This window comes from Hemicordylus capensis, chromosome 5 (assembly GCF_027244095.1).
Source record: "Hemicordylus capensis ecotype Gifberg chromosome 5, rHemCap1.1.pri, whole genome shotgun sequence".
NCBI classification, from domain to species: domain Eukaryota; kingdom Metazoa; phylum Chordata; class Lepidosauria; order Squamata; family Cordylidae; genus Hemicordylus; species Hemicordylus capensis.
The window spans coordinates 254,363,613-254,381,186 of NC_069661.1; the positions used below are offsets into that span (position 1 = coordinate 254,363,613).

At 46.2% G+C, this 17,574-nt stretch overlaps 2 protein-coding genes across 4 annotated transcripts in view; one reads left to right on the forward strand and one right to left on the reverse strand.

Annotated features, from left to right (window-relative positions):
- Positions 1 to 17,574, forward strand: part of EXOC4 (exocyst complex component 4) — a 585,849-nt gene that overhangs the window by 532,776 nt on the left and 35,499 nt on the right. For both annotated transcript variants that reach the window (XM_053255624.1, XM_053255625.1), the window contains one exon: positions 10,826 to 10,964. In XM_053255624.1, coding sequence (XP_053111599.1) covers positions 10,826 to 10,964 — 139 coding nt within the window. The remainder of the gene's footprint in view (positions 1 to 10,825; positions 10,965 to 17,574) is intronic.
- The window catches only part of LOC128327198 (uncharacterized), a 31,976-nt gene continuing 30,332 nt past the window's right edge, over positions 15,931 to 17,574 (reverse strand). Inside the window, exons 4-5 of one of the 2 annotated variants that reach the window (XR_008308528.1) lie at positions 17,410 to 17,532; positions 15,931 to 16,482 (exon numbers count right to left, since the gene is read on the reverse strand). Coding sequence is in view for 1 of the 2 variants with exons in the window: in XM_053255630.1 (XP_053111605.1) it covers positions 16,736 to 17,532 (797 nt within the window). In the remaining variant the exon portion in view is untranslated. Of the gene's footprint in view, positions 16,483 to 16,615; positions 17,533 to 17,574 lie in introns of those variants that run through there. The other variant, XM_053255630.1, reaches the window with a different exon arrangement.

A 17,574-nucleotide genomic window follows, 5' to 3' on the forward strand; every position in this document is an offset into this window, starting at 1 on the left:
CTCTGTTGGGTCAGACCCAAAGAACCACCTAGGTTGGCATTCTGTTTTCTGCAGTAGCTAGCCAGATGCCTCTGAGAAGCCACAACCCACTCACCCCCATCCCATCCTTTTCTGTAATTGGTGGTTACTTTCTTCATGTTGTGTGTTTCCCCTCTTGGTAGGTGGGAGCAGAGAAATCTCAGGTTTTAGAAAGCAAATAAATACAGCATGAAAAGCACTGGGTAGGTGGTTTCTGAGTCAGAGAAAGGACCAATAGTTTACTCCAGAATTTGGTTGAAGCAGAATTAAAGGATGTGTAAAGTGTCTAACTAAAGAATCTTCACAGGAGCTGGATTTAGTTGTTGAGGAAAAGGAGGTGTTCTTCTTCCACTCCCACCACCCGACCACCCTGATAGTTCTTGAACTTCTAGCCCTGAAGTCTGACCGTGCAGTTTCTACAGCTGCAGTTTTGATTACTCTGCCAACTAGGTCACGTATTTATGTGACAGTTCTCCACACGCAGGGCTGGAAGGTTAGCAGGGGGGACAGGAAAGTGGGACAAGGAGCAATTAGTGTAATCATAACCCCGAGCTAAAATGTTGATCCCAGGACACCAGATCAATCTCCAGGAGTGCCGTGCACGCTACTCAAGGAAGGGAGGCCATCAGCTCTGTGCATCCAAGACTGTGGTGCTGCTTTCTAATGCTCTGGATGCTATATCTTTGAGACTGAGGTTCAAGAATGCGATGGCTCTGTCTGTTGTAACCCCAGCATCCAGCTTTTTCTAAGGCCCAAGCAAGAAGATGCACCCTTCCTTTGGGACAAAAAATGTAGAGCAACATTCTTTGCCTGATGTCCTTAGTGGAATGGGTCAAATACCAGAATTTTCATCCGTAAGCCAGTCTGGAAGAGGGTAAGTTAGGCTGCTTTAGCTGTGGTCCAAAGGAACACAAACACACAGTGTGCTGGCTTATTGTGTTGGTTTTAAGTGTTAAAATCTAAACAGCTTTAGATTGAATTCCCTGAAGGACCGCCTTCTCCCTTTTGAATCTGCCTGGCTGTTATGATTTCCCTCGGAGGCCCTTCCTCAGGTCCCCTTGTTTCAGGAGTTGAGTGAAGATCCACGAGAAGGCTATTTCAGCTCTCATACACCCTGGCTTTAGAACGTTCTCTCCAGAGGGAGTGACCTGGTGCCACACCTGGTGGCCAGTCCAGTGCCAAGAAAAGACCTTTGGCTTTGCCAAAGCCTTCGAGATGCTGTGTATGGACCAGTGTTTTGAACCCGGCTTTTGCCATCTTTCTGTTGTATGTGTTTTAATGCTGTAGTTCTTCTGCATTTTTTTTTGTATCAAGTTATGTTTGAAACAAACATAATTTGTTTTTATTTCAAATTATGTTGTCAGTTTTCCATGAGCCTTTTGCCTGACAAAAGCAGGACAGAAATATTCTAAATAAATAAATAAGTGCATGGCCTCCCCTTTCTGTATCCTCTCAGTAATGTTTCCTTAAAGGAGACGCATGACGTGATGTCATCACGGCCAGCTTTTTCACTGCACACAAGTGGCAGCCAATAACACAGAGCACGATGATGTCATCGGAAGCACTCCAGAAACACAGAAGGAGATGTGGGCTGGTGGAAGCAGTCCCACGTTTGTGGCAAGATATAGATGGCGCAGCCCAATCAAACATGAATGGGAGTTAGGTGAGTTAGACACAAACAAGCATGTTCATTTCAGCAGGGCTTGCACAGAGATTGTTCCTGGTGTCTTGGGCCAATTGCTCTTAGCTGAATATGGTACTTCTGTTTATCTTTGGAATATTCTGACCTGATTCAAGGCAGTAGAATGTACATTTGAAGATGATCAATATAAGAGCTCATGTCTAGTCTGTGCCACAGAAGACAGATTTTGCCAGAGGATAAAAAGCACTTGAGATCTTTAAAATAATAATAGGTGCTTTACATTTTGAAGGGGAAAAACACATAAAATGTCTCTTAAAATCCACATTTATTGCAGCAGCGAAACATGGACATTCATTAAGGCTTGCTATTGCTGTCTGAGGTCAGGCAGACACTTAGACATTTTTAATTCTGGCTTTTAAACCAAATTACATATTAATAAAATATCTTAAGGAAGGAGGAACGGGGGTGGGGGAGCTCCTTTAAGCAGCAGTCAGTGTAATGGGAAGTGAAACAAGTCAAGGGTTAGGCAAAGCAATCTTCAACCTGAGAGACTCCGGCTGCCACTTAAGAGCTTGTTTCACTTTATTGAGGCACTCCTGTTAAACGCAGAGATGTTGCACCGATTCACACAGCCAGTTGAAGTGGCAGCTGCACCTAATTTATGACGCGCAAGGTGCTGGGGTTTAAGATGGTCTTAAAAACTGGAAGTCCAAAGGGCAGTTGGCGTGAGAGGCTGCAGAAGTGGTATCCATTAACAAACCTGACAGTGAATAACACCGGCAGAAACCGCTTAATGACAAGTAATTGTTGCAGCACCAAATGGGAGTCAGCGGTTCATGCTTTGATCATCGGATTCTGCATTTGTGTTGGGCGCTGCAACTCACAGGATGCGGTGTTTGCCTTCTTGTTGCCTTTTAGTGCTCAGCTTGGTGAACACATCTTACTCTTGGCTGTATCTCTACAGAGGTGTGTCTGTGATCCATTTCCTTCGCAATGTTTTAAGAACACAGGAAGCTGCCTTATACCAAGTCAGACCAGTGGTCCATCTAGCTCTCAGACTTTCCTCTCCAAGGTTGCAGGCAGGAGTCTCTCTAAGGCTTATCCTGGAGATGCTGCCAGGGAGGGGACTTGGAACCCTCTGCATGCAAGCAAGCAAATGCTCTTCCCAGAGCAGCCCCATCCCCTAAGGGGAATAGCTTACAGTGCTCACCTTTCAAATGCAACCAGGGTTGACTTTACTTAGCAAAGGGGACAATTCATGCTGGCTAGACCACCACCAACGCAGAGTTGGATGAGTCCACCTACCCATGATACTCTCCTCTACTGATGGAGAAACCCGTAGCACAATGAATCCATTCACAAAGCCATTTGAATGCGCTGGACATGCTAGCTCCTAGGTGGCAACCAGCCACTCAGGGTCACTGGCCACAGTGCATGGGCACTAGGCACAAGCTCCCAATGCTTCCTCCTGATCACTTTAAAAATGGACCCACTTGACAGCTGAATGTGCTTGGTTTTTTCCTTCCCTCCACTATCACTTCTTCCTTTGGGGTTGTGTCTTGGAGATTGTGAGGCATCGTAGCAACAGGGACCAGTGTATTGTGCTTATTGTACAGTGCTTAGAGTTTTAAGCACTTAATAAATTATCATCAGTGCCCAGGATTCGGTGTCACATTTGTACATTTGCCACATACTGTAAGCGGAATCCTGCATGTGACTAGCTGGCCACAGGGTGGAGTCTAGCATTTTGTCTGTGGCTGCCTCCATCAATTCTGCAAAGAAGCGCTTAGCCTCGAAGGTTTGTTGTTTTTTTAGACTTCAGCAGGAGCTTCCTTTACAGGAGAGCCTTTTTATATCAGGCCCTGTCCATTTGCAAAGCCTGTCCACCTGAGGCATCTGTGCATCAGCTGACAGCTTGGCTATGTCACATGATGCTCCTGCAGGCCTGCTGCCCACATGACTGCATCACTGCCATTCTGCTGCTAGTAACATTTGCTCTTCTGTGCTTTGTCACCATGACACAAGCACTTACAGAAGGTAGAACATATGGTAGATGTTTCCCGTCCCAGGTTTGGCAACTGGAAAACTCCCAATTGTTAAAGGAGATTTCCACACCTGCCCAATTCATCCTATGCAATGCATGCCTCAGATTGGAACATTGGAAGCTACCTTATTCCAAGTCAAACCATTGGTCAATCTAGCTCAGTTTTGTCTACCCAGATTGGCAGCAGCTTCTCCAAAGTTACAGGCAGGAGTCTTTTCCAGCCCTAACTTGGAGATCCCAGGGAAGGAATTTGGAATCTTCTGCATGCAAGCATGCAGATGCTCTTCCCAGAGTGGCCCCATCTCCAAGGGGAAATATCTTACAGTGCTCCCACATGTAGCCTCCCATCCAGATGCAAAGCAGGGTGGACTCTGCTTAGCAAAGGAGCCAATTCGTGCTTGCTACCACCAGACCAGACTCCTTTGAACTCCTGTGCTTTGGTCTTCTTGAACCCTTTCCCCCCAAGGATTCAGGCATGCTATGTTGCATCCTGGCTGGGGAATGTTTCTTTTCTTCAGCCTTGGTTCCTGATCTGCAGATTGACACAATCTGTCTTCCTTCCTTTCTCTCCCTCTCTCCTCTTCAGACTCTGTCATTTTCTCCTTCCCTCCTCCCCAACCATGGCTTTCATAGGGCTGTATATTTGCAGAAACTAATGGAAAACAAACCGCTTTTTCGAGGAATTATGGCCTTTTTAAAAAGTGCTAATTTCCCTGTGAAATTTATGCCTGCCAGCAGAGGCGGCTGAGGAGCACCCCAGGCAGTTCTAACGAGACAATTCATTAGCCCGAGAGTGTACACACGCCGTAAAGAACATTAATTCGCAAAATGAAAAACTAATAGAGTGTTTAGCCAGCTCTTTATCACTGGTGACAGTCGGCATTCGCCCAATCATTAGTGTTTACTGAGCGGGTGGAGGCGGCCGCCCCGGCCTGGCTTATCGCCACTCATCTCAAATGAGATTGTCGCACTTCTCCGCTCTGCCTCTCTCCCTCACCTTCGCCGTTACAACCTGCAGTTAGCTGCCGAGATTTATGGCCTTCTGCTCCAAATGTCTGGAAGGGGAACCGCTTTCCTCGCTGCTCACATTCCATCTGCCTCCCGCAACACCTGGAGAGTCTCCTCCGAATGCTCCTGTTTAGTTGATTGATCAGCTGGACTTCCAGCCCACCCCATCCCGAAAGCTTGGGCAGGTTGAAAACCCCCATGCTAAAATGTCAAATGTGGAGCCAAATGGAGCATGGCCGCAGCCCCTGGTGAAAGATTTGCCCTAGGTACAATTGCCCTTTCAGTCGTGAGAGGCAAGACTGAGAGCCAGTGTGATGGAGTGGGTCTTGTGTGGAACTTGAGACTGGGGAGACCTGGGTTCAAATCCCCCCTCAGCTGTGAGTTTCACGGGATGACTTTGGACTGGTCGCTGTCTCTTCACCGAACTGGACCTCACAGGGTCCTTGTGAAAGTCAGAAAGTGGGCCTGTGAGATGAACACTGCTCTGGGCCTCTTGAAGGAAGGGTGAGATTAAAAAATAGAATCATCATAAAAATTTCTCGGCAAGGTTCAAAGGCCTGCTTTTGGCCTTTGAGTAACTCAAAATGAAACAAAATAGCCCCAAACAGTATATTTTAAAAGCATATGTTGCAATAACTGTTTCATACATCCTATCAATTGTAGCAATGTTATCAATCTAGATTAAAGAATGTGCTTTGTTTTAAGCAATGGGATTTGTGATTTGATATGTACATCACTTATTTATAAGAATAGAATTCTCATAGAACCAGAGAGCTGACCAAAATATATAGGTGCTCCTGACCAATAATTGCAGTGGTCAGAAATCTGCATCACCTAGAAGCCAAGCCACCAACAGTCAGGTACTTCTGCAAGGAGCTCCTGAAACAGCTACATAGCAGCAGTGTAGATTTCAGCAGCAAGATGTAAGGGCCAGCCAAACCATAAGCTTGCCGGGATAAGAACATTCTGGTCTGGCACATATAAGCCATGAGGAAGTGGGCAGATCTGGTATCTTGTGGCAGGGAGTTCCATAGCCCAGGTGCCTCAACAGAAAAGACTCTCCTGCGTGCCACCAGTTGTACCTCCGATAATGGCGAGACCCAGAACAGAGCCTCCCCCGCACAACTGAGTGGACAAGCAGGATAATGCTAGCAGATAGGGCCCTTTAGGTAATCTGCTCCCAAGTTGTTAGGGTTCTAAAAGTAATAAGTAGCACTTCAAATTGATCCAGAAGTAAGTGCAAATGATTTAAGTGATTCTGCGGAAACACATTTCTGTACCTGCAGCAACGGAGTGTTGCTGCTCCATCCCTGATGCACAGATGAAATCATCTGGTGAGAACCCCTGAAGTTGTGAAACTGTGTTGGGATGAAAGGAAGAGGCCATATTTTTCAGCTTGCAATTTCTAAAGCCATTTAGAGCCTTAAAAAGTAAACACAATACCTTGCATAGTGCATGGAAGACCACGGAAAGAGAGTGCAAAGAGTTTTGTGATATGCACCCGGCTCAACATACCCAGCTTCTTTAACCGTTCCTCATAAAACGTGGTTTCCTCCTCTGAACCTGTTTCGGTTTGTCAATGTTAAAATTTAACGCCTGCCATGGAATATGTCACTGCGATGGAATATGGTTCGACCAGCAATATGCCCCAGTTGTCCCTGATTTCTGGTATTTCTGGCAAATCACTGTCTCGGTTTTCAACTTTTGAGGATGCCCAGTTAAGATTTTGTCAGTGTGTGAGTGTATACCCCTTCCCAGGTGTGTAAACGTTAAGGGACTGAGTGGGTAAGGGATGCATCTTGTATCTAATACATAGAAATAAAGAGATGGTTGCACATGAATGTTAAGGCACCATGCAGCATCCAGCCTGTCATTTCAAATGCTACAGCCTCCATGATATACTGTTGTTCATATTTTGTTGGTCAATGACCAGTACAGTATATGATTACCACACACACAAAAGATTACTCCCGAATTATAAAACGTTCCTTTACCATATTCTCATTCCATTCATAAAACCATTGCTCTAAAAGATCAGCTGAGATAAGCAAGAAGTGGTAGTAGATTGCTATGTGTCAATAGGATTTTGGTGAAAGAGGAGACACTTTTCCAGAATTTGGATTGTTTACAAAGATATTCTTGTGTGCCACTGAAGAAGACCCAAGTGTGGTCGAAACAGGTATGGCTATCAAGACCTGTTGAAAAATCATCTCCTTGGAAATCGCTCTGTCGTTTAAGGCTGCTCACAGGATCTTGGTCCCTGTGTATGGAGTCTACGTTACACAGAATCCTGTGTAACTCACATGTGGAATCTGTGAGTTACTATTCTGGATTATAGGACTTTAAGGTTTGGGACCTAGTTGGTTTCATTTTGTACTACAGGTTTTACATGGTGGTTATTTGTATTTGAAACGTTTGATTTATACCATTAGGTTTTATTCTCTTGTGATGATCTTTTAAAGCAATGGTTTTATGATATAGTAAATGGACATGTAACTTTGGAATGATCTTTTTAATGGGCTCCTAGTCAGAGCCATCTCTGCAAGGACTGCAGCTATCTTTTCAAGCGCTGGTTCACGCTGGCTCTGAATTTCAGAACTGCACCAGGAAGAATTTGGAAGAACAATCTGAACAACCATGTCCTGTTCTTCTAGAAATGCATTCCGTTGGTGTCACATTGCAACTAATATGAATCCGAAACCCCCAATTGATTTCCTTCCCCCACTATTAAATCATTCAAATGCCTTCCCAGATCTTCTGTTCAATCAGGAAGTCAGCCACGGACTTTCACAATGGCCCTTGATTGGCTGTGCAGCTTAGCTTCTCAGGCGCGCTTTGGGTCTTGTTTCATATTCTGGAGGTCTTGTCTTTTGCATCCACTGATTTACAAAGTGCAGACTTTCAAGACACACCACTGTTGCTTCAAGGAACAAAATGATTAGAATCGCTGGTGACAACCAGTGCAAATGACTTAATTTTTTCCCCTTCACTTTGCCAGAATTAATTACTCCTCTGTTTGTCAGAACTGGTTATTGTAAAAGCATTTAGAGCTGTCAAGAGAGAGAGAAAGAATGCTTGCTGACTGAGAGAACCCACCTTACAGATCAGTCCTGTTAGGACCAAAGCAGTCATTGGTTGACCACTGAACTGATTTCTAGTTGGAAGTACAGGCCTAGAACACAGTCCCTATAATAATGGATGCTCTGTGGCCATAGCTGTGGAATTCAGGGAAGAGCCAAGCTGGATCCATCAGGCTCTTGAGAATTCTACTTTGCGGTTACTGGTGTGCGTTTATCTGAATGTACAGAGCAACTTTCTAGCCCTCATTGTTGCACAGTTGCAAGCATCAGCAGTGTTTGAAAAATGTCTCGAGGGAGTCTGGTGGGAACTGTATTTTTTCAAGGAGAGTTTTTATCCTTCTGTCACAAGGCATAGCAAAGCCAATGTAGACATGTGAGTTTTATTCCTCTATCATGGGACCATAGTCATTGTAACTATGTGTTGGACCTTCCCACCAGCCACAGGAGGGCCTGATTACTCTCCCAGTCGCAGGGCCGAGAAGACGGAGGCAGCACCACTCCTGGGCACAGTCAAATCTGGCCAGGACCTTCCCCGGTTGCCTGAGAGAGCTGGGAACTGACGGACCATGGGTGGGCCACCATGGCCCAACAGGTTGCCTCCTGGTGGCAAAGAGGAGAAGGCAGGGCCTCAACACTGTTGAGTCAACAGCCAGCGAGATGGGCAACAGCTGAAGAAGGGAGGATGGAGGCAGCTAGATTGGAGAGGGTGGAGTCAGGAGAAGGAGACTGGGATTGCCGATTGCAGGGCTTTGTTTAAAGTTTCAGGAGGTCAGGAGCGATGGGAGTGACGTGGCCCTGGAGACTCCTGGCGAGAATCAGCCTGACGTCTCTCCCTGATGGCTGGTGGAGGAAGAGGGTGACAATCAACCCCCTCCCCAGCACTTCTGAGACCACTTGAATAGACTTTGAACAGAAGCAGAAGGAGGGAGGCAGTTGGAAACTGTGGCCACAGGCAAGGGTGTAACACTGTGGTGGGTTTCAGATGAGTTTGCAGGGTGGTGCTTCTTAATAACAAACTCTCTGGCAGTTTTAACCTCATGTTTTGCTGGTCATGTGTGGCCTTTGGCCACTTGTTGAGATGTCTCTGGTGAAAATTAAGGATGGCTGGACATGCCTAAATCTACTCTGGAATTAATTCATAGTACATAAGCAGATGGATTTCCCAGACATCCCTTGACTGTCAGAAAAAGGAATCCTAACTCCAGAGGAGATTGAGGCCCTAGACTCTGCATGGACACCATTCTGATGGGTTCTCAGAAGCCTCCCCATCTCATGCAAGTTACTAGCACAAGGAAGAACAACTGAGAGAACTCCTGGAAATGCAGTTATAGGACTCAGACAAATTGCCAAGACATTTCAGATTGGGCTGGTCTCCAGAGGATCTGGGGCCGGATTAATCATGGAGACACTCAAAATTTGGGGTTTGAAAAATCCTCCATTCCAAATCTCACTCAGCACTAGACAAGAGATATGGAATTTAAAAGTCAAGTGTGTGATGTTGCCCTTTATGTCCATGGATGAACTCTCAATATGCCATTGTCTTAGCATGGACAGGAGATGCTGAGAAGAATTTAGGCATATCTCTGTATGAGAGTAGGGAGTGTGTGTGGGTGCGCATGTATGCATGTGTGCACACATGTACTCAGACTAGGACTGCAATGTTTAATTAATGAGATTAATTGATTTTAAAAGCCTCTTAACAAAAAAAAGTGCCATGCTGAACTGGGAAGCAGATAGATAGATATAGATATAGATATAGATAGATAGATATTCATATTCATTCTTATAAATGAATTCTTAGAAGCTAGCAAACTTCTTCCTAAAAGAGGCATTCCCGCTTTTCTCTCACACAGGAGGAAAAGCCTCTTCTAAGATGTTGCTTCATACAACACGGGCATGACCTAAAAGCAAATAAAAGATGCTTCTTGTTGTGAAACTACTTGTTTACTCATATGCAAGTTTTATTAAAAAATTATTTAATCAGGTGACAGCTACATTAAATACATGTACACACAATGTGATAATGTGCTGTTTAAAGCCTTTAGATTCAGCTCTGACACAAACCCAGGCTTTTGGCTTATCCCTATTTGACTTTGTATTTCCATGTGTCATCAAGAAACTAGTTAATTGAGGGGTTCTCAGACTTGGATCTGCAGATGTTGTTGAACTACAGTTCCCATCATCCTCTTCAGCCACTGAGGCTGGGTAAAATGGGAGTTGTAGTCCAGTAATATCTGGGTACCCAGATTTGAGAACCCCTAGTTTAATTCTTCTTCCCTTGCCCAGGTTTTGTTGCACTGTGAATTGCTGTACTCACTGCTATCTTCTTAAACTCATACAGACACAGAACAGACATTTCAATAAACTCTGAGTGATTTACTGTATAAAATAGCCTTGCCACTGGAGCTTTTGAAATGTTGCGGCCGTGCTTTTCCTCCAGTAATGCTTACAGTAATCCCCATTCGGTTATTTGTACCGTAGAGTTCTTGTCTCCACATGGTTGCTTTTTGAAACCAATACTACTCTGCAAATAGTCCAAACAAGCTTCTAGTCCCCCAACATTGTTACGGATTCCCCGGCCTCTGCAGGCCTAGTTCATCATTGGTGGCCTAAAGGAGAAAAAAGAACCAATTAACTGGAAAACCTCCTGGTGGTGGTCCTCACCTGTCAAAGACTACTAGGCCAGTGTCCATTTGAAACATGCTTTTAGGGATTATTGGGATTTTTCTCCTTCTGTATGTGTGTGTGTGTGTGTTTGCGCGCGTGCGCACATGTATAAAAATGCAAATTGTCTCAAAACTGGTTTTTAAATTTTACACACCTGGTCTCTCACTCTGTTCCGCACATTCAGAGCGTGAGGACCAAACCACACATTGCGTTAGAGACTCATGCCTGGGTCGCTTGAGGTGCTTAACTTCTTCTGCAAGCAGGCTTCAGGGGCCTCCCTGACTTTGATTACAGCCAGGAGGGATCCTACACCCATGGAATGAGTTCCATGCACGAATCTCTGCCTTCCTTCTCTTCCCTCTGCAGTGTCTCCTGGCCAAGATGGTCATGCCAACATGGACCTTCCTCCAGTGTCGGAGCAGATCATGCAGACCCTCACTGAGCTCGCCAGGTCCTTCCAGGAGATGGCTGACCGCTGCCTGCTGGTTCTGCACCTGGAAGCCAGGTATGGCTGACAGCTGGTTAAGTGGGAGCTGCGATATGGCTCCTCGGCAGTCCAAGTGTGGCCAACTCATTAATCACCTTTCCAGACCACGAGGAATTTTTTTCAAGGTTTGCCTGTAGGGGCCATCCTGCTTGCCTGAGAATTCCTAGAGCAACCCTATACTTCAGGGGTTCTCTGCTATGGTGGCTGGTGACAATGGGAATTGTTGTCCAACCACATCTGGTGACCCAAGTGTGAGAGCCCCTGCTATAAAGTAGGCTGGTAGCCTTCATCCAGATGTGGCAGATGGGAAGGGCTGAGGGTGGGAAACTTTCCCAAAGGCCACCCAGTGATATTGCCTCTGAGCTGAAACTTGAGCCAGGGCTTTCCACCTCTACACTCTTGAGCCTCACTCACTTATCTGCACCAGCTCACAACTCTCAACTGATGGTTGTGTTTGTGGGCTAATGTGGGACAGTGGACACATAATGGGACACTCCAGTTCAAAGCCCCACTCCACCACAGCTTGGGCTGTCCTCTTCTCATTAAAGTTTGGCTGCCCACCGCCACTCTATAGTTGTTCTGCAGCTGGGTATGGGAGTTGGACCCAAGCAGACACCACATAGATCCATCGACTCTTGGTGCAGGAAGAAAGCCCACCATTATTAAATATTTTGATCAAGCATTTAGCACGTATATCATTTTTTAGAATATTCAGAACTCATATCTGTTGCTTCAGCAGACTTGACAAACAGCCCTGTAAGGTAGGCTGGCAGTGCACACCCATATTTCAGACGTGGAGTAGAGCTTGAGAAAATGGTGGTTTGCCTAAGGCTGCCAAGTGAGTTCCTGGCAGAGATGAAATTTGAACCAGCCAGGTCTCTCCAGGCTGAATAAGGTGTGACGCAGGAGATGTATTAAGTTTCTCTGGACTTCTGTGCAGCTGTAGAAGACTCCTACTTTAATCATAGCAGCCATAGGATGGTCCTTAACAGACACCCCCATCATGGGCCACTTTTTCACCCTCCCCCAAGTTACTTTAATCCCTGCAAGGGAAATGTCCAAAAAGTATTTGGGCCCAGAGGGTAGGAAAGCAACTGAAGGGGTGGGGCCCTATCTCAGTGGCAGAACATCTGTTCTGCATGCAGAAGGTCCCAGCTTTAATCCCTGGTGGCATCTCCAGGTAGGACTGGGAGAAAGTCCTGCCTAAAACCCTGGAGAGTCACTGCCAGTCATTGTAGACAATACTGAGCTAGCTGGATCAGTGGTCTGATTCTGTATAAGGCAGCATCCTATGTTGCCTGTTTTGATCAGGAAAACAGCCACAAGGAATGGGTTATATGTACATCCTTCCATTTTTCGTGTCTCCTGCTTCTCATTTACTTTGGCCCTTGTCCCACTCTGCTACACCAGCCCTGAAAGGACATGTGCTTTTAAGCCACTTTTCCTAATGAGTTTCAACAACAGCAGATAGGAAACATGACCTGGGAAGCTTGAGCATATCCTGCTGGAACAGGGATGAGTGTGCGAAACAGAAAAAGGAAAGGAAAGGAAATCTCTCACTCTTGAAATGCCAGGCAGCAGGTTATAGTTTGATGTGCTAATTGTTGCTTCTTGGTCCTCCAGCTTCTGTACGTCTGGTTATTACTCCTGATTCTGGTATCACCGTTTAAGGGTTTCTTTAGAAATGCCTCCAAAGATGTATTTGCTGAACCAGCATGTTCTATGCTGGAGAGCCCAAGGAAAGCACATTTGGCATTTTACCTGTGACAACACACACTGTACCTCATCAGCCCAGGCCTTTGTGTTCATTTTCCCCATAGGGGACAAAATGACAGACTAAAACGGTGGTTACACTTAAAGCAGAAATCACCAGCCTGTTTCCCCCTCCTCTGTTGTTGTTATTATTATCATCATTATTATTACTTTTTTATTTTCCACCTATTTGAACTTTAAAGGGAAAATAGTAAGTTGTCATTTTAGTTTGAGAATGTCACCTTTATCAAGCAGTTTTGTTAAATAAAAGGTCTCCCCTTCAGGGGGGCTTTTAGTGATTTGGCAGCAGCCACAGATCACAGTTAACGGCCCTGAAGACGCATTTTGCAAAAATCAACCTTCCCGCTGTGCAATCAGCAATGTTTTCAGAAAACCTTAATGCCAAAGTTGCTTCAAGGTCAATCCAAACATGTCAGCTGATAGGCAGGGGAGTCCTCTGCGGCAATGGCACGATTTGACTTTTGTACTTTGCTTCCATTTTTCATACAACTGCAGTGGGTCAGCAAAAACACAACTCTGGCTTTCTGTTAACTGCAGTTAACCAATCAGGGGCGTGCTCTCTCTCCCTACATCCCACCCCCTGGAGCAAATTCCCCACTTCCTTCTCACCCATAGTTAAGGAGCTTGTCACCTCTGTCATTAACAGTAGTTAGTTAATGGAGAGACCTGTTTAGCCAGCATCTGAACGTACAGGTTTCAGATTGCTGGGTTAAAGGAAACCCTGATTAACCTTAACCATGGTTAATTATAGTTCAGATATACTAAAGAGCAGAGCTTGCTTTATGGAGGAGAGGGGCTGCAGAGAGGGAACCCACAATTGGGAGCCAGCCATGTATCTGCATTGACGAAGTTGGATGACCATGTGGCCATCCCCACACCACAGCCAACACCTACCATCCATATATGCAATCCTCCAGGCTTCAGTGAGTCACAGACAGATGTACTGAAACAAGATGTCAGAGGCGCAGAGGGTTCCAGGTGACTTGAGTAAGTGAGCTAATCTGTATGCTTAAGGGATCAGATACCTGTCGTAAATCCGTCAGGCTAATCAGACAGAGCATAAAACAGGCAGAGGAAGTAGAATAGCATAGGAAGAAATTCTCCAAACCAGGTTCAGTCCGAGTCAAATTCAATCAATCCAACAGAGTCCAAATCGCAGTCCACGGTCAAGGTCAACACAGTTCAGGATCCAAACATGTTCAAGGCAATACACGATTAGCTCACAGGAAATTGGCGTTGCTATCAGCAGGGTAGCTGTGGTGCAGTTGTCTTAAATAGGCTGACTCCTGGTGCTGTTAATCAAGAGATCCTGAGTCAGCAGCTTTGCCTGTTGTTCTACGCATGCGGTTCGTTAATTCTTGCTGTCTCTTGGACCAACGCCTCTCCACAGCTGAGACCAGTCGTTCCTCCTCTACAAGAGCTGCCTCACCTGCCTCTAACTCATTTTCAACTCCCTGTGCGTTGGACCCAGTCTCCTTTGCAACTTCTGGTCCTTGCCTTCCCTCCTCTGCTGTAACCTCCATCCCCTCCTCCAGCTCCTCCTCAGAGTCTTCCATCATGCCCATGACAATACCGCATGTTCTCTAGCCTAGTTTGATTAGGGACCAATAGTGGGGGAGGTTTCTTTCCCACTCCAGTACTCAGAAATCATGAGGTGTTCTTTATAAATTTATCAACCTCTGATTTAATCCCCATGGAATTTTTCCTCCCACAGCGAGCAATGTTAGACCTTCAACTAGTTTAAGGTTTTCTGATCAAAATGTTAATGGCTAATTCACAGCTGTTATTCCTTGAACATACATATATCACAATCACTTTCCTTACTATGCCTGGCTAGGTTGTTTGTTGTTTATTTTAAATGTGTATATGTTGCTTTCCTTAAGAAATATTCACAACCAGCTTAACCCACGCAGAGCATCTGCGTGCTAGTACTTGAGTGCTCCGCTCACCCACTGCCACAGCCCCCCTCACCTCAGAGAGATCTCCACCCTCACTTGAACTGCGCTCCTGCTCCTGCTCCTCCATTACCATTGCTTCCATCCCCTCACCCCTCTTGGTTGCTCCTTCATCCTGTTGCTCCCCCCCATCCCTCTTAGTTGCAGCTGCAGCATTGCTAGTGCTGAATGGCCAAGCTGCCGCCCCCTAGCCCCAGAGACCTCCCCACCCAAGTGCGAACCTGGCTCCTGCTGCTCCCCGCAGGAGTAGCAGCAGCAGTTGACTAGGCCCTTCTTCGCTGCTGCCGCCATGGCTGCTCGTTCCCCTTAGGATGCTGACAGGCTCAGGCCTATCCCTCTCCTGCCTGCCTTCCTCCACCAATGGCCTCTGTAGCTCCGAGGAGTGGCGACGGTTGACTGGGCCCTTCCTTGCTGCCGCCGCTGCCACCATGGCCACTTGTTCCCCTCAGGCCGCTGACAGGCCCAGGCCTGTCCCTCTCCCTCCCTTCCTTCCTTCTCTCTCCCCTACCCACTCTTCCCCTCCCTTCTCTCTCTCTCTTCTTCCTGAGTCAACAGATCTTGTTCATCTTGTTTCCTCATCTAATTCTCACAGTGGCAGTCTCCTTCTCTTGAAGGGGCTCTTTCCTCCTCTCTTTGCAGACCCTGCCCACTATCCTTTTATATAGAGATAGATTCTTCTCTCCTCTACAGTCTTCCCACCAGTAACAGCTGCATTCCAACTGACCTTAACATTCACTGGCTCCTCCTCCCTATCTGCATATGGAATTCCCACTGTTCAATCACCACGGTGCTCCTGCTCTGTTACCTCCGATTGGTAAAGCACTGTGTGGGCGGGCTTGCCACACACATCGTTTGCCACAGACCACCTAAGCCTTTTATATATAGATGGATTGCAATTAAATAGACAACATATAAAAGGGACATTCTCAAAATACAAAATTATGAATTCCCATTAAAACCAGGAACTGTGTCAAAACTGTTCAAAAATGAACTGTGTTTCCAAAGGACTTGAACTGCCACAGAGACTTCAGGCTGATTAATCCTGCACATACCCTTGTGCCTCACATACAGGAAGGGAGCATCAGGGACTCTGGGTCTGAACTAACAGCCCTACAGTCTGAAGCTGACATCTGTCCAACTTTCGGTACCTGCAAAAGGTGCTGAGCTGATGAGGTAGCATGGTTGTACCATGATTGGAACTTCAGGCATCTTCCCCCATCCGCCCGCCCCCCGCCCCCCCAGCAATCTGGCACAGAGTGAGGGAGTTTAACCCCTGCTCCTGTACTAATTCCCCAGTTAAACTCACACACACCCTCCAAAGCTGCTGTTGCCATAGAGAGGGAAACTAAATCTCCCGCTCTAGAGCTTTGTGTAAGCCAACTAATGGCACAGCAGGAACTGACTTGACTAGCAAGCCAGAGGTTGCTGGTTCCAATCCTTGCTGGTATGTTTTCCAGACTATGGGAAACCCCTATATCGGGCAGCAGCAATATAGGAAGATGCTGAAAGGCATCACCTCACACTGAGCAGGAGGAGGCAATGGTAAACCCCTCCTGTATTCTACCAAAGACAACCACAGGGCTCTGAGGTCGCCACGAGTCGACACCGACTCGAGGGCACACTTTACCTTTAGAGCTTTGGGTGGGGAGTGATGTGGGTAGAGACCATAGTGCCATGCACCACAGACTTGGTCCAGATCGGCTCCCTTCTCTCAGCAGGTGCTTTTTGAACAAGAAAGAGTTTCAGGAATACTCATTGCACAGTGCCGCTGTCACTTCAAGTATGGCCTTCAACGCCTCCTTCAGGCACTGAAAGGAACAGGGGTGTGTAACATCAGTCCCTCTGATTGTCAGCAAGTATTTATTTATTTATTCAGTTTATATACCACCCTTCCAAAATGGCTACTGGGCAGTTTACAACAGGATAAGAACAATTAAAACCAGTTAACAATTAAAATCAGAACTATAAAAACAGAATAAAACCAATTAAACAGTCAAACAGCTAAAAACCCTGGAAAACCAGGGCAACCATTTAAAACAATTTAAAACAGTTTACAATCATTTAAAAACCCTGGAAGGCCAGGCCAAACAGATAGGTTTTAAGGTATCTCCTGAAAGACAGTAATGAACTCAAATTACGGATTTCTGCCGGGAGTGCATTCGACAGACCAGGAGCAGCTACAGAGAAGGCCCGCCTCTGAGTCTCCACCAGACAAACTGGTGGTAACTGGAGACAGACTTTCTTAGATGACTTTAACGTGCGGTGGGGATCATGCAGAAGAAAGCACTCTCTTAGATAACTCGGACCTAAGCCATTCAGGGCTTTAAAGGTAATAACCAGCACTTTGTATTTTGCCAGGAAACATATTGGCAGCCAGTGTAACTGTTGCAAGACAGGGATAATATGGTCTCTCTGAGTTGACCCAGAGACCAGTCTGGCTGCCGCATGTTGAACTAACTGAAGTTTCCGGACTACGTACAAAGGCAGCCCCACGTAGAGTGCATTGCAATAGTCAAGCCAGGAGATTACTAGCTGATGCACCACTGTTTTGAGGTCATCCTCTTCAAGGAATGGGCACAGCTGTCGAATCAGCCGAAGCTGATAGAAAGCACTCCTGGCCATGGCCTCCACCTGAGATACCAGGGTGAGGCCTGGGTCCAGGAGTACTCCCAAGCTGCACACCTGCTCCTTCTGGGGGAATGTAACCCCATCCAGCACAGGAAGATCTAACTCACCCCTCTGATTCTGAGCCTCCACAATGAGCACCTCTGTCTTGCTTGGATTCAGCTTCAATTTGTTATCCCTCGTCCAGCCCATTACTGCTTGTAGGCAGGCATTTCGAGAATGAGTGCCATTTCCTGAAAATGGGGAAAAAGTAGATTTGGGTGTCATCAGCATAC